Raw genomic sequence first — 27249 nt, forward strand, 5'->3', positions numbered from 1 at the left:
ACAGCCTGCGCTCTCTGGATTCTTCAGTGCACACCTGCACTCTCTGGATACTTCAGTGCACACCTGCACTCTCTGGATACTTCAGTGCACACCTGCACTCTCTGGGTTCTCCCTTGCAAGCCTGGACTCCTGGAGACCTCCTGTCTCTCTGGGTGGAGCCCAGAATCATGGTCCTGACTCTGCTATCAGGCCCACACACACCTGAACAATCAGTGTGCCGGTGAGTCCCAAAACCTGGACCCCGGATCTCTAAGAAATCCCCAGGCTCCAGGTCCCAAAATGGACCTTACTAAATAATGAGGAAACTGAAAAGCCAGTTTCCTCTCAAACAAGCAAATACCCTGGAGCCCCTCAACCTGCCTGGTTGAGAATCCTGGACCAATACACTGGTGGGGTACCACACTATCACAACAGTTTAAATGCACTTTTACCTATCTGCCAGAATATTTGTAGCTCTATTTAGCTACCCTTGTGATTCTAATGTTGGAAGGATAACAGCATGTAATGTTAAGTAGCTTTTTATATTGTGAACTATATATATATATATGCATTATATCTTTCTATCCAGCAGGTGGCACTGCAGTGTTATAATGTGTATTCTATGGTAATGTATTTAGAGGAAGTACCTTTATTCCTAAGTGTGTGTAGTTGTATCCTCCTGTTTCCTGTTCCATGATAAAGACATGCTTTGATATCCTCCATAAAAGTAAAGGTATACTCTGCATACAAAAAGCTTCCAGCACACGATTCAAAAACCTGCTAACAGGTTATGGGTCCAGGCACATCCAGGCATTGGAGAAGATACTACAAGCAGCAGCAAACCCAGAGGCACCCAGCAGGCACTAGAAAGAGAATTCTGCAAGACAGTGAGTACATCGAGTTTGTGAATACTGTATGCAAGCAGCTGAAAGATGGCAAGCTGTTCAGATGTGAAGTTTGCAATTTCAAGGCTGAACAATTCCAATTACCAGCTGTGGAAGTTTGAACTAGAAATTATTCTAGGCAAGGATGACTTGTGGCAAGTGCTGAATACAGACAGACCCACAGACAGAGAGACGGAGGCATGGGACAGAAAGGATAGGCAAGCAAAAGCGACTATAAGCTTGCCAGTGGAAGATGACCAGCTTATCCACATAAGAACAGAAAAATGGCCAAAGGTATGTGAGACTAGAAGAAGGCCAGCAAATGTGTAACCACGTGAATGCTATTCTAGAGATCATATAGCAGCTATGCGCGATCAGAGAGGACATCAAAGATAACCATACTGTTGCCTTGCTCCTCTGCAGCCTTCCAGAGACATATAATGCTCTTATTAATGCTTTAGAAATCAGACCCGAACAGGAGCTGACACTGGAATATGTTAAAAGGAAATTAATTGATGAATATGACAGAAGGAAGGAAAATAAGCACCGTGATCACAAAGCTCTTAAGATGTACAAAGGCACAAAGCACAACAAAGAAAGCAGAGCCTTTTTTCGCTGTAAAAGGACTCGTCACTTAAAAAAGGACTGATCTATCTGAAAAGCCGAGCAGCGAAAGCTAGAGCTATCCACAAAAGAAAGAGTCAAAGCAGCCACAAAGGAAACTGCGAACACATCATACTGGGGAGAAGCAGTCATGAGTGCAACCTACCTACAGAACAGACTACTTACAGAACCGACAGTCAATAAAAGTACTCCATTCGAAATGTGGCATGGATCAAAGCCTAGCTTAGGGCACATCAGAGTGTTAGGATGTAAAGCATATATCTATTTTAGTAGTGAAAAGCTAGTAGGGTATAGCGAGCAAACAAAGGTTTACAGAATCCTACACCCAAAGACTGACAAAGTGACAATAAGCCATAGTGTTTTGATGAGAGCCCATAATGAAAACACCAATCCATGAAAGCTATGAAGGGAATATGCCCAACAAACCAGAAGTAAAGGTCAATCAAAGCAAACCTGTGCAGGAGTCAGAACAAGAGGTGGAACTCACAATGCCTAAATCAAGTTCCCCACCAGATCCTGCTGAACTGCCTGAATCCAGAAAAACCATTACAAAGGGCATACCAACCAGCAAGCTGTCATACACTGTCAAAACACACAGCATGCATCCTGGGAAGACATAGAAAAACTGCCAAAACATGAAGCCAAAAGGGGAGAAAAGCAGCAGAAGAATTAAAGTCACTTCAAGAAAATAAAACCTGGACACTTACAGAGCTCCTTCCTAAACTATAGGAAGTAAGTGGACTTTTAAAGTAAAATCAGACGCAGAAGGGAATATCCACAAATACAAAGCCAGATAAGTTGCCAAGGGTTACTCATTGTAATTGGTGACAATTACAATGAAACATTCGCTCCCGTCGTAAAATACTCCACTATCAGAGCACTTCTTAGCGTTGAAGCCGGGAAGAGCATGCAAGTCAAACACCTAGATGTTAAACCTGCTTTCCTATATGGAGACATTAAGGAAGATCTCTATATGGAGCAACCACCAGGGTTTGAGCAAGGAGACAACTTACTTCTCAAGAAGTAAAGCAGACCCCTGTCCCTACTCCAGAAATCAAGAAGACAGATGAATATACATCCTAATCTATGTCGATGACATTAGAACTTATTTTGAAGAAGAAGGGGATTACAAACAGACAGTTCACAACCTGAAAGAAAATTTTGAAATCAAAGAGCTAGAGAACATTAGCTACTATCTGGGAATCCAAATAGAGAGAAGAAGATGTAAGTTATCTTCTCAACCAATTTCAGAAAATCCCTGAAATCTTGGAACAATTTCATATTCAGGATACAAAGGAAGTGAAAACTCCTGTGGAACCAGGCTATCAAAAGAGCACTGAAGCAGAAAACTTGCCACTCAATAATGACATGTATCGCAGAGCAATCGGTAAGCTTGTGACTGTGACAAGACCAGACATAGCCGCAGCAGTGGGCATACTGTGCAGGAAAGTCTCAGCTCCCTGTCAGCATGACTGGAACGCAGTGAAGAGAGTGATGCAGTACCTCAAAGGAACAATTCAGATGAAGTTACAGTTACCATCAACATGCAATCCAAAACGGGTCGGCTACGTGGATGCTTGTCAAGAAGTGATATGGATTTGTCAATATTTTGTGGACATTGGGAGAGACATGTCAAAACCAATTCCCATTTTTGAAGACAACCAGGGATGTACAAAGCCTACGCAATCAGCAAGGGTCAATCCCAGGACCAAACACATTGATGTCAAGTATCACCTACTCAGGGACAATCAAGTGCAAGATGTTATTGACATTCAATACTGTCCATCAGAGGAGATGACTGCTGATGCAATCACCAAGCCTTTGTCGAAGGAACGTCATAATTATTTCCAGAAGAAGCTGAATATAATTTGACAAAGCACATACTATTGAGAAGGGGTGTTGGAAGGACAACAGCATGTAATGTAAAGTAACTTTTTTTATTGTGAACTATATATATATGCATTATACCTTTCTATCCAGCAGGTGGCACTGCAGTGTTATAATGTGTATTTTATGGTAATGTATTTAGAGGAAGTACCTTCATTCCTAAGTGTGTATAGTTGTATCCTCCTGTTTCCTGTTCCATGATAAAGACATTTTGATATTCTCCATGAAAGTAAAGGTATACTCTGCAAACAACAAACTTTCAGCGGATGATTCAATAACCTGCTAACATCTAAGACACCTACTATTAAATACTGTAGATGTAGAACACTCTCCAGGTATGCAGCCATGGCACAGCCTCAGGTGTGACCCTATCTCTGAAGAATTATTTTGTGAGTGGGATGTACTTTTCAGTCCTATCACAGCAGCCATGCAGCCACGCAGGCTGGGCCTCCCGAAAAGGGGGGCCTTTTTTTGCCACGCTAAACATTCAATAAATCATCACTGTCATATGACAGTGTATAAACATAATAAGACAACAAAATATAGTATATCATCAAGTGAATCCAATAAATTATAATAGTCCAATGAACAAAATGAGAAATTCCAGTGCTCTGTTGAAACCCAATATATGCATCCAATGTGGTCATGAATGACAAGACCAAAACGTGATTCACCCAGGTGCGCATCCACCATATAGTATAAAGTGGCTTCTGGACAGATTTTTGAACGATTTTTGGCCTAGTGTATGGCCACCATAAGAGTGGTCAGCCAATCCAGCTGGATTAGCTGACTGCAAAAATATGTATTTAGCCTCATATAAAATTCCGTTGCTGTAGATAACCAAAGTACTTTGCTTCTGATCAGACTTTGAAAAAGTCCAAGCAATTTAGAGAAGATTTCAGGAGTCATGTTAGCAGTCAACAGAACGTCTAAAGGAGTTAGAAGTATAGTTTGCCAGTGACAATTAAAAAACTCAGGGAACTAAGGAAACAGCCAGTAAGCTGTCTACCTGGTTTCTGGGGTTTCTATACAGTTCTACCATACCTAACAGGCCAAGAATAGCCTACATATGGCTAATCTGTACGTATGTTTCTCATTTCTGTTATATTTGTGACCTAAGTTTTCCCTTTTGACAAATCAAATTTTTTTTATAGCTTTTGCAGGTTTTATAGAACAAAGCTCCTGCATCTACAGACAAAATGGCCACTGGAATCACCTAATAGCTACAGTTCAAGAATTTAAAGAGAACCAATCACAATTAATTTATTCAAGAATATGATTATTCAGCTCTAAATTATTATAGTTGTGAGGACTTAGATCTACATTTTCTATGTTAATTAGCTTTAACCTCCTTAGTCAGTTTTGTTTAAGTTTGACCCTTCAACTTGGGTGTCAAGGGCTAGAGGCCATGTCAGGAATGACAGTTAGTTCCCCATTCTAATGCCTAACTTCACACATTGTCTTCAGTGACTCAGACTCAGACAAAGTAATACCAAATAAGGCTATACTGAAAATAGAAATCTTTCAAGTCTCCACAATTGAGATCTAACATTGAACATTCTGATGCTTGCATATTCCCAGTTGTGATTGATTCTTTTTAATGTGCTCAGCTGTACAAGATATGTATGCAGATGCCAGCTTGTAACTTGTTAACACTGGTTGCTATAGCAGCATAATAATTGTTATTTGGCGTGACATTATACAGATAACATATGTTCTGATCCTGTAAACAACTTTCAGATCTTGGTTAAATGCTTATTTGGTCCTCTTTCTGAATTCTAAACACAAGCCTGCTACTTAGTTTTAGTTTTAATCATGAGTGTAAATAAAGTAGGCACTGGTCTTATTTCTCCAGGAGATATACGTTTGTAGGATACTGCATTATATGCACAATGGACAGTGTCTTTAATAATCACAAACTTCACAATGATGGTTTTATAGCTTCTGGAAATTGGCATGGGAGTTTTAGTGTCACAATTTTCAGCACACAAATTTTATTAATACATTTTATTAATTAATACATTTCAAATTTTTTCCCATTTGAAAAAAAAATCTTATTTCAACGTTACAGTTTTTTTTCACACCCACAGTGGGCAAAAACAAACCACCAAAGTGAACCAAAACAAGTGCATGTGAACAAACACAAAAACTAGGGTGTGTCAAATGGTCCCCTCCCGAAGAGGACTGAGTGGGGTGCTTTCCTGAAGGGAGACCCCCTAAGGCAGGGTAGGAAAGAACTTAATGGCCACACATGCGTCTCCTAGACTTTAGGGCAAGCATGATAACCCACACCCTACAGTTAGTGAGTGAAATGGGAAAAGTTGACACAAAAAAAAGTACAGTGACAGTGAAAAAAAAATAAAAAATGCCAAAGTGTAATACTATGGCTAGGCCTTGTGTTCTGGTTACACTTACCTAACCATAAACCTTACCCTTAAATTTAAACCTTAAAGTAAACCTGTGTTGCACCTAGCAGCACATACTCACCTTCTGTTAAGTCACTAAGAGTGTAGAGAGGAAGCCCTGTGTACATAGTTACATAGTTACATAGTAGGTGAGGTTGAAAAAAGACACAAGTCCATCAAGTCCAACCTTAGTGTGTGATTATGTGTCAGTATTACATTGTATATCCCTGTATGTTGCAGTCATTAAGGTGCTTTTCTAATAGTTTCTTGAAGCTATCAATGCTCCCCGCTGAGACCACCGCCTGTGGAAGGGAATTCCACATCCTTGCCGCTCTTACAGTAAAGAACCCTCTACGTAGTTTAAGGTTAAACCTCTTTTCTTCTAATTTTAATGAGTGGCCACGAGTCTTGTTAAACTCTCTTCTGCGAAAAAGTTTTAACCCTATTGTGGGGTCACCAGTCCGGTATTTGTAAATTGAAATCATATCCCCTCTCAAGCGTCTCTTCTCCAGAGAGAATAAGTTCGGTGCTTGCAACCTTTCCTCATAACTAAGATCCTCCAGACCTTTTATTAGCTTTGTTGCCCTTCTTTGTACTCGCTCCATTTCCAGTACATCCTTCCTGAGGCCTGGTGCCCAGAACTGGACCGCATACTCTAGGTGCGGCCGGACCAGAGTCTTGTAGAGCGGGAGAATTATCGTTTTATCTCTGGAGTTGATCCCCCTTTTAATGCATGCCAATATTCTGTTTGCTTTGTTAGCAGCAGCTTGGCATTGCATGCCATTGCTGAGCCGATCATCTACTAGGACCCCCAGGTCCTTTTCCATCCTAGATTCCCCCAGAGGTTCTCCCCCCAGTGTATAGATTGCATTCATATTTTTGCCACCCAAATGCATTATTTTACATTTTTCTACATTGAACCTCATTTGCCATGTAGTCGCCCACCCCATTAATTTGTTCAGGTCTTTTTGCAAGGTTTCCACGTCCTGTGGAGAAGTTATTGCCCTGCTTAGCTTAGTATCGTCTGCAAATACAGAGATTGAACTGTTTATCCCATCCTCTAGATCGTTTATGAACAAATTAAATAGGATTGGTCCCAGCACAGAACCCTGGGGAACCCCACTACCCACCCCTGACCATTCCGAGTACTCCCCATTTATCACCACCCTCTGAACTCGCCCTTGTAGCCAGTTTTCAATCCATGTACTCACCCTATGGTCCATGCCAATGGACCTTATCTTGTACAGTAAACGTTTATGGGGAACTGTGTCAAATGCTTTTGCAAAATCCAGATACACCACGTCTACGGGCCCTTCTTTATCTAGATGGCAACTCACCTCCTCATAGAAGGTTAATAGATTGGTTTGGCAAGAACGATTCTTCATGAATCCATGCTGATTACTGCTAATGATACCGTTCTTATTACTAAAATCTTGTATATAGTCCCTTATCATCCCCTCCAAGAGTTTACATACTATTGATGTTAGGCTAACTGGTCTGTAATTCCCAGGGATGTATTTTGGGCCCTTTTTAAATATTGGTGCTACATTGGCTTTTCTCCAATCAGCTGGTACCCTTCCAGTCAGTAGACTATCTGTAAAAATTAGGAACAACGGTCTGGCAATCACTTGACTGAGTTCCCTAAGTACCCTTGGATGCAAGCCATCTGGTCCCGGTGATTTATTAATGTTAAGTTTCTCAAGTCTAATTTTAATTCCGTCCTCTGTTAACCATGGAGGTGCTTCCTGTGTTGTGTCATGAGGATAAACACTGCAGTTTTGGTTACTGAAGCCCCCTGATTCACTCGTGAAGACTGAGGAGAAGAATAAATTCAATACCTTTGCCATCTCCCCATCCTTTGTAACCAGATGTCCTTCCTCATTCTTTATGGGGCCAATATGGTCTGTCCTCCCTTTTTTACTGTTTACATACTTAAAGAATTTCTTGGGATTTTTTTTGCTCTCCTCCGCTATGTGTCTTTCATGTTCTATCTTAGCCGTCCTAATTGCACCCTTACATTTCCTGTTGCATTCTTTATAAAGTCTGAATGCTAAAGATGATCCCTCAACCTTGTATTTTTTGAAGGCCTTCTGCTTTGCTTTTATATGCATTTTTACATTGGAGTTAAGCCATCCAGGACTTTTGTTCGCTCTTTTAAATTTATTACCCAATGGGATACATTGGCTAATGCCCTTATTTAATATGCTCTTAAAGCAAACCCATTTCTCCTCCGTATTCTTTGTTCCTAATATTTTATCCCAGTTTATGCCTTTTAGCAAGGTTTGTAGTTTAGGGAAGTTGGCTCTTTTGAAATTCAGTGTCTTTGTATTCCCTTTATGTTTCCTATTTGTGTGATTTATACTGAAACTAATTGACCTGTGATCGCTGTTACCTAAATTGCCCCGTATTTCCACATCCGTGATCAGGTCTGTATTGTTGGTAATCAGTAGATCCAGTAATGTTTTATTTCTAGTTGGTGCGTCTACCATCTGATCCATAAAATTGTCCTGCAAGACATTAAGGAATTGGCGAGCCTTAAATGAATGCGCGGTTCCCTCCACCCAGTCTATGTCTGGATAATTAAAATCCCCCATTATGATAACACTTCCCATCCTTGCTGCTAATCCAATTTGTGATAGGAGAGCTGTCTCCACTTCCTCCCTCAGGTTAGGGGGCCTATAGCATACTCCCAGTATTATTTTCCCCTTAGCTTCATCCCTTTGGAGCTCTACCCATAAGGATTCCACCTCCTCCCTAGCTCCCTTAGTGATGTCATCTCTCACATTCACTTATACATTATTCTTGATATATAGGCATACCCCTCCCCCTTTTTTACCCTCCCTATCCTTGCCGTAAAGGGTATACCCTTGAATGTTTGCCAGCCAATCATGAGAGCTGTTGAACCAGGTCTCTGAAATTCCCACAAAATCCAAATCCTCCTCGTACAACAGTATCTCTAGTTCACCCATCTTGTCTGCCATGCTCCTGGCATTGGTGAACATGCCACATAGTTTAGACCGGTCGCATATTGTCCTCGTATTAGGTGTTTCGAGATTGCAACTAGGACTTGCTACTATACTCACCTTGTGTTTTTGTGCTTTGGTTAACCTGCCACTAATGCCCCCAATACTACCCTCTGGAATATCTTCCGCGCTGGCTATCTCTGCCTCTGGACCCTCCCCCCCATCGCCTAGTTTAAAAACCCCTCTAACTTTTTGGCCATCTTCATTCCCAGCAGATCTGCACCCTCCTCATTTAGGTGCAGTCCGTCCCTTCTATGGTACCGGTTACCGACTGAGAAGTCGGCCCAGTCCTCCAGGAACCCAAACCCCTCCTTACTACACCAGCTCTTCAGCCACTTGTTTACTTCTCTAATCTCCCTCTTCCTTTCTGGTGTGGCTCGATGTACCGGTAATATTCCTGAGAATACTACCTTGGAGGTCCTTTTCCTCAATTTAGCTCCTAAGTCCCTAAAATCGTTCTTTAGGACACTCCATCTGCCTCTGACTTTGTCATTGGTGCCAACGTGCACCATGACAGCCGGGTCTTCCCCAGCCCCTCCCAGTAATCTGTCCACAAGATCCGTGATGTGCCGAACCCGAGCGCCCGGTAGACAACATACTGTTCGGTGCTTCAGGTCTTGGTTACAGATTGCCCTCTCTGTCCTTCTAAGAATTGAGTCCCCTACCACCTGAATCTGTCTTTCCTTTCCCTTTGCTGCCCCCCCACTCTCACTGGAGGAGTTCTTCCCCCGGCAGCTAGGAGAGTCCCTCAGCTCCAGCAGTGCTGGTCCCTGACTGGATTCACCCATGTCACTCAAAGTAGCGTACTTATTGGGATGCTCCAGTCCTGGATCGGCCTCCCTGGCACTTCCCCCTCTACCCCTCCTGACTGTCACCCATCTACTCTTTGCTAGTGCCTGCACCTCTTTGTCTCCACCCGCCTCTGTGCTGGCCCCTGCCGGCACCTGCCGTGTAATCTCCATGTCTCTGGACACAAGGCTGGGGACTCCTTTTTCAACCCCCATGTGACAGGGATGGACAAATCAGAAAACAGCAATCCTCTGGGAGGATGGAGAGTGAGCCATATGCTCTCCCATAGCTAGAACTGCCAGATATTTCTCTTCACTACTGTAGTAGGAGAGGCAGAGAAGGGGTCCATCTGGGTAAGGAGGAAAGTTAAGTGAACCTGTCAAAGATTCACTTTAACCTTTAACGTGACCCATCATTTAACACTACTGACATTAACCTTAAACTTTAGGCAACATTATACTACCACAGCAATAGATACTTTATGTGCTCAGGGTTTACTACTCTTAAAGTATAAATGGCATACTGTATATAAAAAGCTGAATTTATTCTCTCTTGAGAAGAGGAGATTAAGGGGGGATATGATCAACATATATAATATACTAACATTTATAGGTAAAGTTGATCCAGGGAATATCTGATTGCCTCTCGAGGGAATCCGGAAGGAAGTTTTTCCCCTGCTGGAGCAAACTGCATCATGCTTTGCTGTTTTTTTTTTTTACCTTCCTCCGGATCAACTGTGGGTATAGGATTGTGTATATGGGATTGTATGATTTTTTTTTCCTTTTATTGGTTAAACTAGATGGACTTGTGTCTTTTTCAACCAGACTAACTATGTAACTATTTACAGTGCACAAAACTATATTGATCCATGTAACGTAACACCTTTAAAAAGCTTGTGTCAAGGTATATCATGCACTGCACCACCTCATTCTTCTTTTTAATATCTATCTATCAGCATGCACATATCACCCTCACTCCAACCCTCTCCCTACTATGGCACCCATCATCTCCTGCATTTGCTGCATCCACATGCTGACATAAACACCAGGGCCACTAGACACGTGCGCTCATGCACATCACACTCCCATCTTGCCTTCCTCGCCCTCCTCCTTCTCCTATTCTCAGGTGACATTTCTCCTAATCCTGGTCCGCCATTTTCCAACTGCAAGCCACATATCCAATACCCCTCCCCCTCTGGCAACCACCGCAATCCACTCAGTTTAATTTCTATCCCCCTGCTTCCTCAAAGCTGCCCACCAATCTCATGAGTCCTTTGGAATGCCCGCTCCATCTGTAACAAGCTAACAACTGTACATGACCTCTTCATCTCTCATGGCTTTAACATACTCGCCATAACAGAAACCTGGCTTCAAAATTTTGACTCAGCTTCTCCTGCTGCCCTCTCCCATGGTGGTCTCCATTGGACTCACTCCCCCAGACCCAACAGACAGAAAGGAGGTGGAGTTGGCTTCCTTCTATCCCCACAAAGCACCTTCCAAATCCTTCCTGTCCCACCCTCTCTATCTCTCTCTTCTTTCGAGATGCACTGTATTCGTCTGTTTTCTTCCATTTCACTGAGAATTGCAGCAATTTATCGGCCTCCTGGGCCGGTATTGCGCATTCTTGATGACTTTGCTGCCTGGCTACCCTACTTTCTCTCCTCTGAAATACCCACTATTATTCTTGGTGACTTCAACATTCCTGTCAATGTTAACAGCCCAACTACAGCTAAACTTCTTGACTTAACCTCATCTTTTGACCTAACCCAATGGACACATACTTCCACTCACTCCAATGGTAATACCCTTGATCTTGTACTCTCCCATCTCTGCAACCCTGGCAACCTCACCAACACCCCCTTTCCTCTTTCTGATCACAACCTCATTACTTTCACTGTATCCTTGCCTCCAACCACCCATCCCTCCAAGCAGCAAACAATTACTTGTAGAAACCTTCGCCACTTTAACCCTTCTCTTCTCTATTCTGCTACTGACCACCTATATGACATAATCTCTCCCTTGTCCTGTCCTGACCTGGCCACCTTTGTCTACAACAGTTCACTCTCATCATCACTAGATGCACTTGCTCCTCTAACCACACGCAGAATCAGGCCCCGACCGTTACAACCCTGGCAAACTGACAACACTAGAAATCTCAAGAGACATCGCCGTGCTCTTGAACGACTGTGGCGTAAAACCAAATGCCTGCAAGACTTCACCCTATATAAATCTGCCCTTCTAAAATACAATTCATGCCTCCATGCTGCCAAACAAGCCTACTTTGTCTCTCTTTTTAATTCCTTGTCATTCAGTCCCCGTCGGCTCTTCTCAACCTTTAACTCTCTGCTTCGGCCCCCAACCCCTCTACCCACTAACTCACTCACTGCCCAAGAGATTGCCAATCACTTCAAAGACAAGATTGATGCAATTCGTGAGGATACCTCTACTGTGCGTACATCTTCCCCGCCCAACATACCTTGCCTAACAGCACATTCAACACTCTCCTCTTTTGAATTGGCTACTACTGAAGAGGTTAAAAAACTTTTCTCAGATGCCCACTTAACCAATTGTCCCCTGGATCCTCTTCCCTCACAACTACTACGGTCACCCTCTTCTTCTATCCTATGCTCCCTCACTCACATCTTCAATCTCTCCCTCTCTAGTGGCACCTTCCCCTCCCCTCTAAAACATGCACAGATCAACCCCCTTCTTCAAAAAGCCCTCACTGGACCCTACCAACCTGAACAACTTAAGACCCATCTCATTGCTCCCATTCACCTCTAAACTTCTAGAAAGCTTAGTCTACAACCGTCTTAGCTCCTACCTCAGTGAAAATAACCTCCTTGACCCTTTACAGTCTGGCTTTCGCTCACAGCACTCCACAGAAACTACCTTACTAAAACTCACTAACGATTTACTAACTGCTAAAACCAACAGCCAGTACTCCATACTCCTACTACTTGACCTCTCTGCGTCCTTTGATACTGTTGACCACCCGCTCCTTCTCAATAAACTACATTCCCTTGGCCTCCGAGATTCTGCTCTATCCTGGTTCTCTGCCTATTTATCACAGCGCTCCTTCAGTGTCACCTACAACTCTGTCTCCTCCTCTCCATTGCCCCTTTCTGTGGGGGTCCCCCAAGGCTCTGTTCTTGGACCCCTTCTCTTCTCTATCTACACCTCCTCCCTTGGTCACTTGATAACCACCCACAGCTTCCAGTACCACTTATACGCAGATGACACCCAAATCTATCTGTCTACTCCTCACCTCACTCCTTCAGTCTCCTCTCGCATTACTAACTTACTAACTGACACATCAACATGGATGTCACACCACTTCCTTAAACTAAATCTCTCTAAAACTGAGCTATTAATATTCCCCCCGCCCGTGCCCCCCTCTACGACTTTTCCATCAAAATCAACAATGCAACCATCAGTCCCTCCCCTCACGCCAGGGTACTAGGTGTAATCCTAGACTCTGACTTGTCATTTCAGCCTCAAATCCAATTGTTGTCAAAAGTTTGTAGAATTCACCTCTGTAACATCTCTAAAATTCGCCCCTTTTTAACAAATGAAACCACCAAGCTCCTCATTCACTCCCTTGTTATCTCTCACCTTGACTATTTCAACTCCCTTCTCATTGGCCTGCCTCTCCATAGGCTATCCCCTCTCCAGTCTATCATGAATGCTGCTGCCAGACTTATCCACCTTACCAACTGCTCAGTGTCTGCCAACCCTCTCCTCCAATCCCTTCACTGGCTCTCAATCACCCAGCGAATTAAATTCAAAATACTAACCACAACATACAAAGCCATTCACAACTCTGCTCCGAGTTACATCACCAATCTTATCTCCAAATATCACCCAAATCGTCCTCTTCGCTCTTCTCAAGACCTCCTACTCTCAAGCCCTCTCATCTCCTCCTCTCATGCTCGTCTCCAGGATTTCTCCAGAGCCTCTCCCATCCTCTGGAACTCGCTACCTCCACCTGTCCGGCTATCCCCTACTCTTGCTACCTTCAGGCGATCCCTGAAAACTCATCTCTTCAGGAAAGCCTATAACGTCTCTAACTAATCTTTTAGCACTTCCATCAGCTCATTCCCCACAGTTACAACCTTTTGTACCACCTGCCCCACCCTATTAGATTGTAAGCTCTTCTGAGCAGGGCCCTCTTAATCCTCTTGTATCTTATTGTATTATAACTGTATTGTCCCCCTTTTATATTGTAAAGCGCTGCGTAAACTGTTGGCGCTATATAAATCCTGTATAATAATAATAATAATAATAATAATATCTGTTGTGCTGTCCCAGAAGGGGCCAATGGAAATACAGTAGGCATGTTCTTTCATAAAAGTACAGAGCCTGCCAGCCCCAGACACAGTTCCAAGCACACCATCTAATATAGACTCAGTCTAGGGGGGTGTCTTTTTGTGGATTTATTGAAAAATTCAAACAAGTGAGAGGGAAGGGGGTGCAGGATACTCCAAAAAATGTCAGCAACAAATATCAGGAGGACAAACTTTAAGCAGAATCCTTTAGCAGCAGTCTTTACTGGGGTGGTGGGGAGGTGGGGTAGAAGGGGATGGCCAGCTAATCTAGGATTCTATGCGAGCAGTCCGAGTCCTTTTAGCAACCTCTGGCACTTACTTACCCAAGCACATGTACACCTGGAATCCTAGTTCAAGTTCCTATTCACAATGCCCAAGGACAGATGTCTCCCATTCCAGCTGTGTGATACTCTTCAGTGAGGGAGAGAAGGATCCTTCTCCAGACTAGCCTCCACAGGTGATTCCCTCCAGCAAATGTAATTTAATCAGATCTCCTTCAGACCCTCAGCCATACATATGATGCCCAAAAGCAACTCTTCTCAGAAAACACATTAGCTGCCTTGAAAGGGCAACAGCCCCAGGTGTGCAGGGTCATTATATACTCAGGACAGAGGATAGCTCAGAGCTCCCAGTTTGGAGACAGTTTACAGTTTGGAGGCCACTCCCGGTGTGGGAGACGGGAGGTCTCACCCAGGGTTAGGGGCCCCAGCCAGAAGCCACGAGACAGAGGTCTCATCTGTGTCAGGAGAACCATAGGCCAGAGGTGGGCCATGCAGCAGGGCACTGTTACCAAAGGGTAGAGAGCCAAGTGTTCCAGGAGAGCTGGACAACACAGGGGGACAACACAAGGGACTGGTATGAGGAGCAACAGTGCTGCCAGGTGGCTCTGTATTTTCGTTTGTGCACATTATGTGGATGAAACCCCTAAGTAAGCAACTGATGTACATGTAATCTTTCAGTTTATTGAAAACAAGTGGACTGCCATGCCCTAAAAATACAGTTTTGTACTTGTGCAATTCATTGCAAATGCACCTACTGCTTGAGTTTAATCACCCCAGTCCTAAAATATATACAGCAACTCACAAAAGTGAGTACACCCCTCACGTTTTTTTAAATATTTTATTAAACCTTTTCAGGTGACAACACTGAGGAAATGACACTTTACTACAATGTAAAGTAGTGAGTGTACAGCTTTTATAACAGTGTAAATTTGCTGTCCCCTCAAAATAACTCAACATATAGTCATTAATGTCTAAACCACTGGCAACAAACGTGAGTACACCCCTAGGTGAAAATGTCCAAATTGGGCCCAAAGTGTCAATATTTTGTGTGGCTACCATTATTTTCCAGCACTGCCTTAACCCTCTTGGGCATGGAGTTCCCCAGAGCTTCACAGGTTGCCACTGGAGTCCTCTTCCACTCCTCCATGACAGCATCACGGAGCTGGTGGATTATAGAGACCTTGCGTTCCTCCACCTTCTGTTTGAGGATGCCCCACAGATGCTCAATAAGGTTTAGATCTGAAGACATGCTTGGCCAGTCCAACACCTTTACCCTCAGCTTCTTTAGCAAGGCAGTGGTCGTCTTGGGGGTGTGTTTGGGGTCGTTATCATGTTGGAATACTGCTCTGCGGCACAGTTGCGGCACAGTCTCCGAAGGGAGGGGATCATGCTCTGCTTTAGTATGTCACAGTGCATGTTGTTATTTATGGTTCCCTCAAGAACTGTAGCAGACCATGACACTCCCACCACCATGTTTGACTGTAGGCAGGACACAATTGTCTTTGTACTACTCACCTGACTGACACCATCTGAACCAAATGGGCAAAAATCCCAGTGGTAAGATGTGGCAAGCTCATAGAGACTTATTCAAAGCGACTTGCAGCTGTGATAGCTGTAAAAGGTGGCTCTACAAAGTATCGACTTTAGGGACGTGAATCGTTATGCACATTGACTTTTTCTGTTATTTTGTCCTATTTGTTGTTTGCTTCACAATAAAAAAAAAAATCTTCAAAGTTGTGGGCATGTTCTGTAAATTAAATGATGCAAATCCTCAAACAATCCATGGTAATTCCAGGCTGTGAGGCAACAAAACACGAAAAAGGCCAAGGGGGGGTAAATACTTTTGCAAGGCACTGTATATAGATATATGTATATATATCTATATACAGTGGAACCTTGGATTGCGAGTAACGCGGTTAATGAGCGTTCCGCAATACGAGCACTGTTGTCTCGCAAAACGAGCACTATTCAGGCCAAAGCGGTGTGCAGAACCGTTATTGTCCTGAGGTGGGGGGGGGGGGGCGCCAGAGCCGAGCCGAGTGGAACGTCACGTTCGGAAATGCACGGAAAGACCGGAGTACAGCACGGCTGACCTCGGCAAATTTCGGGTAAGAAGTCATTTCAAGATTTACCGAGGTCAGCCGAAGTGTATTCGGGCCTTTTCGTCCGTTTCTGAGGCTCTCCGGCGCCCCCCCACCTCTGGCCGCATGTGGTATTGCATCCTATTGAAGTCAATGCGGAATGAATTATTTTCGTTTCTATTGACTTCAGTGGGCAAACTCGCTTTGATATGCTAGTACTTTGGATTACGAGCATACTCCTGGAACGGATTATGCTCGTAATCCGAGGTTCCACTGTATATATATCTAGATATATCTATATATATCTAGATATATATATAGAGAGATATATATTTTTTATATATGTATATATATATATATATATATATATATATATATATATATATATATGCGCTGTATGTATATTCAGTGGAATTCCTTGTAACAGTAAAGTTAGCCCAATTTTTTTGCATAATGTGAAATATGAAGTTGCACCGAGTAAATAGAAACCTAACATGTCACGCTTCAAAATTGCAAACGCTCGTGGAATGGTGGCAAACTTCTGTACTTAAAAATCCCCATAGGCCATGCTTTAAAAAATGTTACTGGTTACATGTTTTGAGTTACAGAGGAGGTCTAGGGCTAGAATTATTGCTCTCGCTCTAACGTTCGCGGCGACACCTCACATGTGTGCTTTCAACACCGTTTTCATATGTGGGCGGGACTTACGTATGCGTTCGCTTCTGCGTGCGAGCAGCACACGGGGACAGGGGCACTTTAATTTTTTTTTATTATTGTTAATTTTACTTTAAAAAAATTTAATTTGATACTTAAAAAAAAAAAAAAAAATGTGATCACTTTTAATCCTATTATAAGGAATGTAAACATCCCTTGTAATAGGAATATGGCATGATCGGACCTCTTTACAGTGAGATGTGGGGTCAATAAGACCCCACATCTCACCTCTAGGCTGGGAAGCCTAAAATCGAAAAAAAAAAGTTCACGGCTTTCCAGCCGAGGCGCCGCCGTTTTTTTTAATGCAGAGGCCGGGCGTGACGTCACCCACTGGCACACATCTTGTCCTGTTGCTTCGTTCCCGCCAAATGATAGGCCTGATGGATGGCTGCTCATACAAATTTGATACTGTGTATTCCCTACTCATTCACATGGAGGAAGGCAGTGTCCGGGAGCCCCTTTCTGTAAAAACAGACCCCCACAACGGCCTAGTCAGGGTTGTGGGGAGGAGGCCCTTTTCTTCATAAGCATTGCGACAAGGGGCTTTGCCAGGTGGGTCCTTTCCTGATAAGGTAACCTCCCATATTAGGGCATGTGGCCTAGGATTGTTTTGGGGAGGGGGTGCACGCTCCACCTTTTCCTTGTCTTACAGTCTGCATGCTCAAATAAGTTTCCGGTATAGACTTTTGTGGAGGACCTCATGCTTTATTTTCTGATTTTTGTGTGGGGATCTGCCTTAAAATTCATACCAAACATGAAGGGCCTGCCTGCATAGCTATTTGTTAATTGAAATTGTGTGTAAATTTGTTCTGTGCGAATGGTGCAATCCTAAATGTTCTTAGGCTATATTCTCTGCAAGTTAACTCTGGATACCCATGCTCAATAGTGAGACTAAAATACACCCTGTGTTTTAAGGCAGCTACTGTTATACTGTACAGTGTTATATTAAACATCAGAGTTTTTTTTATTTTTGATTGTTTTATTTTTTACCATATTTCTTTTATTTATTTTATTATTTGTAATTTTTTTTACAATGTTTTTAGGAGGCCCGTTGGGGGGCTTTGGAGAAATATCAGGGGTTTAAACAAACCTCTGATGTTCCACCTCTGATGTTCCACCTTTGAGACAGAGAAAGGAGATTGAGGACGCAGCCCTCAATCTTCATCTTTGAAGCCTCAGCTGCACAGAATGAATGGACAAGAATAGCTCTGTACAGAGCTTCCCATTCATTCACAAACTGAAACATAGTAAACACAGTTCACCATGCCTTAGTTATGAATGAACTGAACTCGGTACTGATCACTGACTCTATTAATTCAGACAAGGGAGAGGCCAGAAAATGACACATTTAATGCCCCTTCCCGCTCTCCATCCTGACAGCAGCCCCAGCAGCAGCTGGCAGGAGGGCGAAAGCCAGCAGAGCTGCAGGGGATGGGGGGGGGGCAGGAGAGAGCACAGAGAGGCCAGTAAAGAGCATAGGGGGACAGGAGAGCACACAAGCAGGCAACAGAAAGAAGCTGGATTGGAGGAGCAGTGGGGGGCAGTTGCTTACAGCGGAACCAATCCCCTCCATTTTCCTCCTGCAGCCGCTGAATGCTTGTGGGAAGGAGAGAAGGAGAAGCGGGAGGAAAATGGAGAGATCAGTTCCTCTATATGCAGCCACCACGCCGCTCCTCCTATCCATTTGTACAGGGGGGCTTTATGGTGTAATTGTGATCACTCCGCTGACAAAAGTGACATACTATAGTGCTTCAAAGAAAAACATGCTTCAACAAATGAACGTTGCACAGCGCACACGAACTGAATGACCCCTTGTTTTTAGCAAGCGAGTCCAAAAGGCTTGTGTGTATAAGACCAGGAATAAATAGCTGTCAGTTCCTCTATGACTCTCCCTTCAGCTCTATGATAAGTATACAGCTTTGCCCTATAAACTGCATCTCAATACAGTTTTTCTCCACATGGCTAATACAAAGAAGAGGAACCCGGCATAGTGAAAGTATGTTTTTTAAAAACAAACTACAAGTACTACACTTACATTAAAAGACACTGTCACCAGCCTGTAATAAACTTGACAATCACCCTCATCCAAGATGGCCGCTGAGCACTTTCTGTTTCCGATGTGACATCAGCCAGAAGTACTGTCCAACACGTTTCGTCATCAAAAATTTACATCCTCAGGAGGTAGAAAGCTGGATGGAGCTGATGAAAATTCTTATTTTCTTTGATACTCTGCGCCATCTAGTGGCCATAATGCAGCATTTTCCCCATTGACACATTTGATTTGCAGAACTTCTGTGATTTTGCCTTATTTGCACAGAACAAATTTACATGGATTTTTGATGGGCAAACAGCTATTCAAATTCTCTTTTATAAATGCACCACTTTGTATTTGAGAAGAAATAAATTAGCTACTATTGCTAAGATCCGTGTATAAAAGTCTTCTTTCCTGGCTTCCATATAGATTTTCTGGATTGCTAAGTCTGTTGAACAGGAACAAGTATGCAGCAAATGAGGTGAAGACTTTACTTAGGTCAGCATGCTTGTCCTGGTTCATTTGCCTAAAAAATGATTGAAGCCAGAGAATTAGCACAAAGGCAACTTTTTTGAAGGAGCTCAGTGATGGTAGGTTATACAGTGCCTTGAAAAAGTATTTATACCCCTTTAAATTTTCCAGATTTTGTCATGTTACAACCAAAAACATATTTGTATTTTAATTGGCTTTTATGTGATAGGCCAACACAAACTGGCACATAATTGTGAAGTGGAAGGAAAATGATAAACGGTTTTCAAATTTTTTTTACAAATAAACACCTGAAAAGTGTGGAGTGCATTTGTATTCAGGCCCCCTGAGTTAATACTTTGTAGAAACTCCTTTTGCTGCAATTACAGCTGCAAATCTACCAGCTTTGCACATCTAGAGAGTGACATTTTTGCCCATTCTTCTTTGCAAAATAGCTCAAGCTTTGTCAGATTGGATGAAGAACAGCTGTGAATAGCAATTTTCAAGTCTTGCCACAGATTCTCAATTAGATTTAGGTCTGGAGTTTGACTGGGCCATTCTAAAGCCGCGTACACATGAGCGGAATGTCCGACAGAAAAAGTCTGACGGAAGCTTTTCATCTTATATTCCGATCATGTGTGTGCCTCATCTGACTTTTTTTTTCGAAAATTCCGACGGACCTAGAAATAGAACATGTTGTAAATATTTCCAATGGAACCTGTTCCTATCGAGAAAGCCGCTCGTCTGTATGCTGTTCCGACTGACCAAAAACGACACATGCTCTGAAGCAAGTATGAGACGGAAGCTGTTGGCTACTGGCTATTGCACTTCCTTTATCTAGTCCCATCGTACGTGCTGTACGCACCGTGTTCTGGACGATCGGACTTTGATTGGACTTTGGTTTCACCGTGTGTAGGCAAGACCGCTTGAATGGAATTCCGTCGGAGTTCCAGCGGAGAAACCTTCGGAGTTTATTCCGACGGCAAAACCGGTCGTGTGCACGCGGCATAACTTATGAATATGCTTTGATCTAAACCTTTAGCTCTGGCTGTATGTTTAGGGTCGTTGTTCTGCTGGAAGGTGAACCTCTACCCCAGACTCAAGTCTTTTGCAGACTCTTACAGGTTTTCTTCTAAGATTGCCCTGTATTTGGCTCCATCCATCTTCCCATCAAATCTGACCAGTTTCCCTGTCCCTGCTGAAGAAAAACATCCCCAAAACATGATGCTACCACCATAATGTTTCATGGTGGGGATGGTGTGTTCAGGGTGATGTGCAGTGTTCATTTTCCGCCACACATAGCATTTTGCTTTTAGGCCAAAAAGCTCAATTTTGATCTCATATGACCACAGCACCTTCTTCCGCGTGTTTGCTGTGTCCCCCACATGGCTTATCGCAAACTGCAAACAGGACTTCTTATGAATTTCTTTCAACAATGGCTTTCTTTTTGCTACTTTTCCATAAAGGTTTGGAGTGCACGACTAATAGTTGTCCCGTGGACAGATTCTTCCACCTGAGCTGTGAATCTCTGCAGCTCCTCCAGAGTTACCATGGGCCTCTTGGCTGCTTCTCTGATTAATGCTCTCCTTGCCTGGCCTGTCAGTTTAAGTGGACTGCCATGTCTTGGTAGGTTTGCAGCTGTGCCATACTCTTTCCATTTTCAGATGATGGATTGAACAGTGCTCCGTGAGATGTTCAAAGCTTGGGATATTTTTTTATAACCTAACCCTGCTTTAAACTTCACAACTTTATCCCTGACCTGTCTGGTTGTGTTCTTTGGCCTTTATAATGCTGTTTGTTTACTAAGGTTCTTTAACAAACCTCTAAGGGCTTCACAAAACAGCTGCATTTATACTGAGATTAAGTTTCACACAGGTGGACTCTATTTACTACTTAGGTGACTTCTGAAGGCGATTGGTTTCACTAGATTTTAATTAGGGGTATCAGAGTAAAGGAGGTTGAATACAAATGCATGTCACACTTTCAGATATTTATTTGTAAAAAAATTTGAAAACCATTTATCATTTTCCTTCCACTTCACAATTATGTGCCACTTTGTGTTGGGCTATCACATAGAATCCCAATAAAATACATTTACGTTTTTGGTTGTAACGTGACAAAATGTGGAAGATTTCAAGGGGTGTGAATACTTTTTCAAGGCACTGTATAATTATTTTAATGAAGAAGGAAACATATTTTTTAAAGAGGAACTATGGCCTTATAATAAATGTGTGTTGTGTGTGTGTATATATATATACACTATATTACCAAAAGTATTGGGGTGCCTGCCTTTACATGCACATGAACTTTAATGACATCCCAGTCTTAATATAGTCTATGGGAATGTTTGATAATTCTTCCAGAAGTGCATTTGTGAGGTCAGGCACTTTTGTGGACGAGAAGACCTGGCTTGCAGTCTCTGCTCTAATTCATACCAAAGGTGTTCTATCAGGTTGAGGTCAGGAATCTGTGCAGGCCAGTCAAGTTCCTCCACTCCAAACTTGCTCATCCATGTCTTTATGGACCTTGCTTTGTGCACTGGTCCAAATCATTTGTTGGAGGGGGGATTATGGTGTAGGGTTATTTTTCAGGGGTTGTGCTTGGCCCCTTAGTTCCAGTGAAGGGAACTCTTAAGGTGTCAGCATCCCAAGACATTTTGGACAATTTCATGATCCCAACTTTGTGGATGGCCCCTTTCTGTTCCAACATGACTGCGCATTAGTGTACAAAGCAGGGTCCATAAAGACATAGATTGGTGGGATTGGGGTGGAGAAAATTGACTGGCCTGCACAGAGTTCTGACCTTAACCCGATAGAACACCTTTGGATGAATTAGAGCAGAGACTGCGAGCCAGGCCTTCTTGTCCACATCAGTGCCTGAACTCACAAATGTGCTTCTGGAAGAATAATCAAAAATTCCCATAGACACACTAAACCTTGTGGACAGCCTTCCCAGAAGAGTTAAAGCTGTTATAGCTGCAAAGGGTGGGCCAACTCCATATTAAACCCTAATGACTAAGACTGGGATAGCATTAAAGTTTATGTGCGTGTAAAGGCAGGCATCCCAAAACTTTTGGTAATACAGTATATATATATTGATAATAGCCCAGCATAAACTACGCTGCAGGTTGAATGAGTCCTGCTACAATAATCCAGTTTATATATAGTGTCACAAAGACTAACTATGTTTGCTGTTACATAGACTGAACTGTAGCATAAACTATTATGCCCCGTACACACGGTCGGATTTTCCGATGGAAAATATGTGATAGGACCTTGTTGTCGGAAATTCCGACCGTGTGTAGGCTCCATCACACATTTTCCATCAGATTTTCCGACACACAAAGTTTGAGAGCAGGATATAAAATTTTCTGACAACAAAATCCGTTGTCGGAAATTCCGATTGTGTGTACACAAATCCGACGTACAAAGTGCCACACATGCTCAGAATAAATAAAGAGATGAAAGCTATTGGCCACTGCCCCGTTTATAGTCCCGACGTACGTGTTTTACGTCACCGCGTTTAGAACGATCTGATTTTCCAACAACTTTGTGTGACCGTGTGTATGCAAGACAAGTTTGTGCCAACATCCGTCGGAAAAAATCCATGGATTTTGTTGTCGGAATGTCCGAACAAAGTCCGACCGTGTGTACAGGGCATTATAGTGTTGGGTGCATTTATGGTCTTTCATTCTCTTAACAATATTGTAGATTGGTAAAGTTACATTACTGTCTATTTAGAGAAGGACTGTGTTCAAATATGTAGGAGGCAGCTTGCTATCTACAATAACAGGTATATGTCATTGTTCTATGGTGCAACAATATTTTTTTTTCCAAGGTAGTCAGTGAGTCTAATATGGAGTGGTCTCTCTGTTTATAACCAAACAGTCTCTTTCACTGTCACACATTTTGCATTAATATTCAGCTCCCATCACACTCTCTCTGCAGTAATTCAAAATCTGTCAGGCAGTAGAGAGAGGAGGGAGAGAGTGAAAGTGAGAAGGAGGGAGGGAAGGAAGGAAAAGAGAGGGCAAGAGAGAAGGGACAAAATGAAAGGATGTAGTAAGAAAGCTAGACATAAGAGGGGAGAGATTACTGTAAAACCACTCAGATTTTTCTTTTAAACTTAGATTTTTTTTCTTAGAACCTAGGGCTGTTGACACTATAAAGGGAAACAATAAAAAATAATATGGTCCCACAAAAGATAATTGAAGGTAATAGGGTCACTAGAAAACATTTGGGAATGTTTAAAATGTTTGGGAGGGAAATGTGGAAATATGGAAAATTGAATATCAATAAGGGTGACCATATAAGTGCCTGAACAAAAATAAAAATAAGGATGGAATGCAAAAAATCAGGAAGACAAATGCAACCTTTCTAAATTGTGAAGAGTTCTGGATATTGAATAAAAAACATGATATATTGTGAGAGATTAATCAGGGAGGAATAGCTGTGAGAGCGAGGCCAAAGAGATACGAGTGGTGATACAAAATGAAGGGCTGCCTATTGATCAAGGTGAAGATTGGTGAGTGGGGGGCGGAGGTGAGCAGGTCTGGGTATTGTAGAATGCTAGGGGGAGAGAGAAGCATGAATGGACAACCCCCCCCTTCTCCTCCCCTTGTCCTCCCTCGCTCTCCCCCTCCTCTCCTGCTGACAGTTTAACTGAAACGGCAAAAGAACAGGGAGAACTGCAGACAGCCGTGCTTTCCATCATTCTCTTCATCTATCCCTTTTTACAGTCCTTTCATCCCTCAATCCCCTTCCCTCCTTCTTTCCTTCCATCCTCCTTGTGTTCCCATACTGCTTGCATCTGTGTATCTTTATTTATCTCCCTGTCCATCTCTCATCAGCCCTCTTCCACTACCCTTTCTTCTACCTTGTGGATTCTTACTCTTTATCATTCTGATCCACAGTGTTCTGTTCATGTGCCCTTCTCTAGCTCTTTTCTGTGCCCTTCTCACAATCGCCTTGTCTATATCCTCCATCTTACCTTATCGTATATATCACCCCTTTGCCTTGTTGCTTTCCTTCTCTGACCTCATTTTCTATCACTGTTTTGGATTTGCTGAGGTTGGGAGGGAGGGGAGAGGTGATTTAAGGGCAAACAGAGTACAAGATCACCCTCATCAAGGTGGGGGCTTTCAGTACAGGAGAGCCAAGCTTGATAAGAGATTGTTGAAGTCAGAATGAATTGGGGGGAGTGTTTGAGGCCTGCTATGGAGACCTGGTGGCCCACAACAAGCAACAAGGGTCACTGTCCACCTCAGAGTTGAAATGTCAGTTAGACTGTGGGGTAGTTATGAGCTACCAACCTCCCAAATGGCACGCCCACCTGCACTCAGCACCATCACCTATGTGTTTGTTTACAGCCCCGGGCCCCTGGATATGAGGAGCACCGGCCCTAGGGGGCCCAAAAGGAAACTGTACAGCGCTGTTCCTGGAAGAACGTTCATAGCAGTGAAGTCATACGAACCTCAAGGACCTGGGGAGATCCAGCTCAACAGAGGGGAGAGAGTGAAGGGTAAGTGTAAGGTTCAAACTGTTGCGTTTTGGTAAACCATGGTATACAGAAATTTAAAAGAAAGAAGAAAGTGATTGGAGAATGCGATGCACATAATTGTTGGTATTCCTTTTTTTATAGTACTGACACATAGCTACACTAGACACATGCCATTAAAATCTCTGACTGTCCACCTAAAGTATAACTCAATTTGCTTGGCAAATTTAATACTGTAAAGCAGTGCTTTAGGCAATCGGCTCTTGAAGTTATCTTTGTGTCCAGTGTCCAATGAGAAATGTTTAATAGATGTCACAAGGATATTGTAGGCACCTTTATATGTTGATTTGCATAGAGTCACCATATTCCAAAGCATGTCTAATCAGTGTTTTTTGGCCCATATGCAACCCCCTCCTTATTTGCAGCCCTCAGCTGGGTAAAGGTTTAAAATTACTGAGGCCCCAGCTGAGCTCCAGCTGATGAAGTGTACACTATCCCACTTAAGTTTGCATTTGAATACTTAAAGTGATATTAAATCCTAAAGCAAATTTAAGCTATACATTAAATATTTAAAATGTTGCAGCTTACAATTTTTAATATGTGGTGGTTGTAATTGCTTTTTTTTTCAGCCTATTTTCCTTTATTTTCACCTGTTGATCCAGCCAGTAAGTCTGTTTTTCTTCAACTCCCTTTAATGCATCAAGCTGTTTGGTAAAAGTGGGAGTTAGAGGGTTGAAACAAACCATTTAACAATGACAGGGGTGCTTACAATGGTCAACTTTAATTCATTTAGTTAAAACCATTATCCCAAAAGGAAAAAAAAACAGTTGCTACAGTTGTTAAAAAAGTGGAAATTTGGGTTTAATTTGTTAGTCAAGTCTATCCAAAAATTTGCTGGTGCAGCTAACACAGCCCTACCCCGTCTTGACGATGCTGCTTTCTAAAAATGTCTCTTGTCTCATCGCTCTTCCATCCAGAGCAGAGACACCCTAAGACAGGAAGTGTATTCCCAGCAGAATCACCAGGTAAAAGTAAATGAAAAAGCCTAAAAAAAAAAAAAACTTGCAGTGCCTTGCAAAAGTATTCACAACCCTTGGCTTTTTACCTATTTTGTTACATTACAGCCCTTAGTTTAATGTTTTTTTAATCCGAATTATATGTGATCAGAACACAATAGTCTAAGTTGGTGAAGTAAAATTAAAAAAATATATACATAAAACTATTTTTCAGAAATAAAATACTGATAATGGGCATGTGCGTATGTATTCACCCCTTTGTTATGAAGCCCATAAAAAGCTCTGGTACAATCAATTACCTTCAGAAGTCACATAATTAGTGAAATGATGTCCACCTGTGTGCAATCTAAGTGTCACATGATCTGTCAATACATATACACACCTTTTTGAAAGGCCCCAGAGGCTGCAACACCTAAGCAGGAGGCACCACTAACCAAACACTGCCATGAAGACCAAGGAACTCTCCAAACAAGTAAGGGACAATGTTGTTGAGAAGTACAAGTCAGGGTTTGGTTATAAAAAAAAATATCCAAATCTTTGATGATCCCTAAGAGCACCATCAAATCCATCATAACCAAATGGAAAGAACATGGCACAACAGCAAACCTGCCAAGAGACGGCCGCATGCCAAAACTCACAGGCCGGGCAAGGAGGGCATTAATCAGAGGTGCAGCACAGAGACTGGAGTATCTGTACATAGGACGAGAATAAGCCGTACGCTTCATAGAGTTGGGCTTTATGGCAGAGTGGCCAGAAGAAACTATTACTTTCAGCAAAAAACAAAATGGCACATTTTAAGTTTGCGAAAAGGCATGTGGGAGACTCCCAATATGTATAGAGGAAGGTGCTCTGGTCTGATGAGACTAAAATTTAACTTTTTGGCCATCAAAGAAAATGCTATGTCTGGCGCAAACCCAACACATCACATCGACCAAAGAACACCATCCCCACAGTGAAACATGGTGGTGGCAACATATTTATGCACATTGCCTTTTTCTGTTACTTTGTCGTATTTGTTGTTTGCTTCACAATAAAAAAAAATCTTCAAAGTTATGGGCATGTTCTGTAAATTAAATTATGCAAATCCTCAAACAATCCATGTTAATTCCAGGTTGTGAGGCAACAAAACACAAAAAATGCCAAGGGGCATGAATACTTTTGCAAGTCACTGTATGCAGCTACCACATTCAGGAAATGTTTTATGGCTCTTTTCTATGGGTTAAAATGTTGTAAGTTGCAGTTA

General features: G+C 42.5%; 1 protein-coding gene across 4 annotated transcripts in view; it reads left to right on the forward strand.

Moving 5' to 3' along the window:
* Window positions 1-27249, forward strand: part of SHANK3 (SH3 and multiple ankyrin repeat domains 3) — a 605848-nt gene that overhangs the window by 406590 nt on the left and 172009 nt on the right. For all 4 annotated transcript variants that reach the window (XM_073619226.1, XM_073619225.1, XM_073619228.1 and 1 more), the window contains exon 13: window positions 24863-25014. In XM_073619226.1, coding sequence (XP_073475327.1) covers window positions 24863-25014 — 152 coding nt within the window. The remainder of the gene's footprint in view (window positions 1-24862; window positions 25015-27249) is intronic.

The sequence above is a fragment of the Aquarana catesbeiana genome, linkage group LG03 (genome assembly GCF_042186555.1).
Source record: "Aquarana catesbeiana isolate 2022-GZ linkage group LG03, ASM4218655v1, whole genome shotgun sequence".
In the NCBI taxonomy this organism is placed as follows: Eukaryota; Metazoa; Chordata; class Amphibia; order Anura; family Ranidae; genus Aquarana; species Aquarana catesbeiana.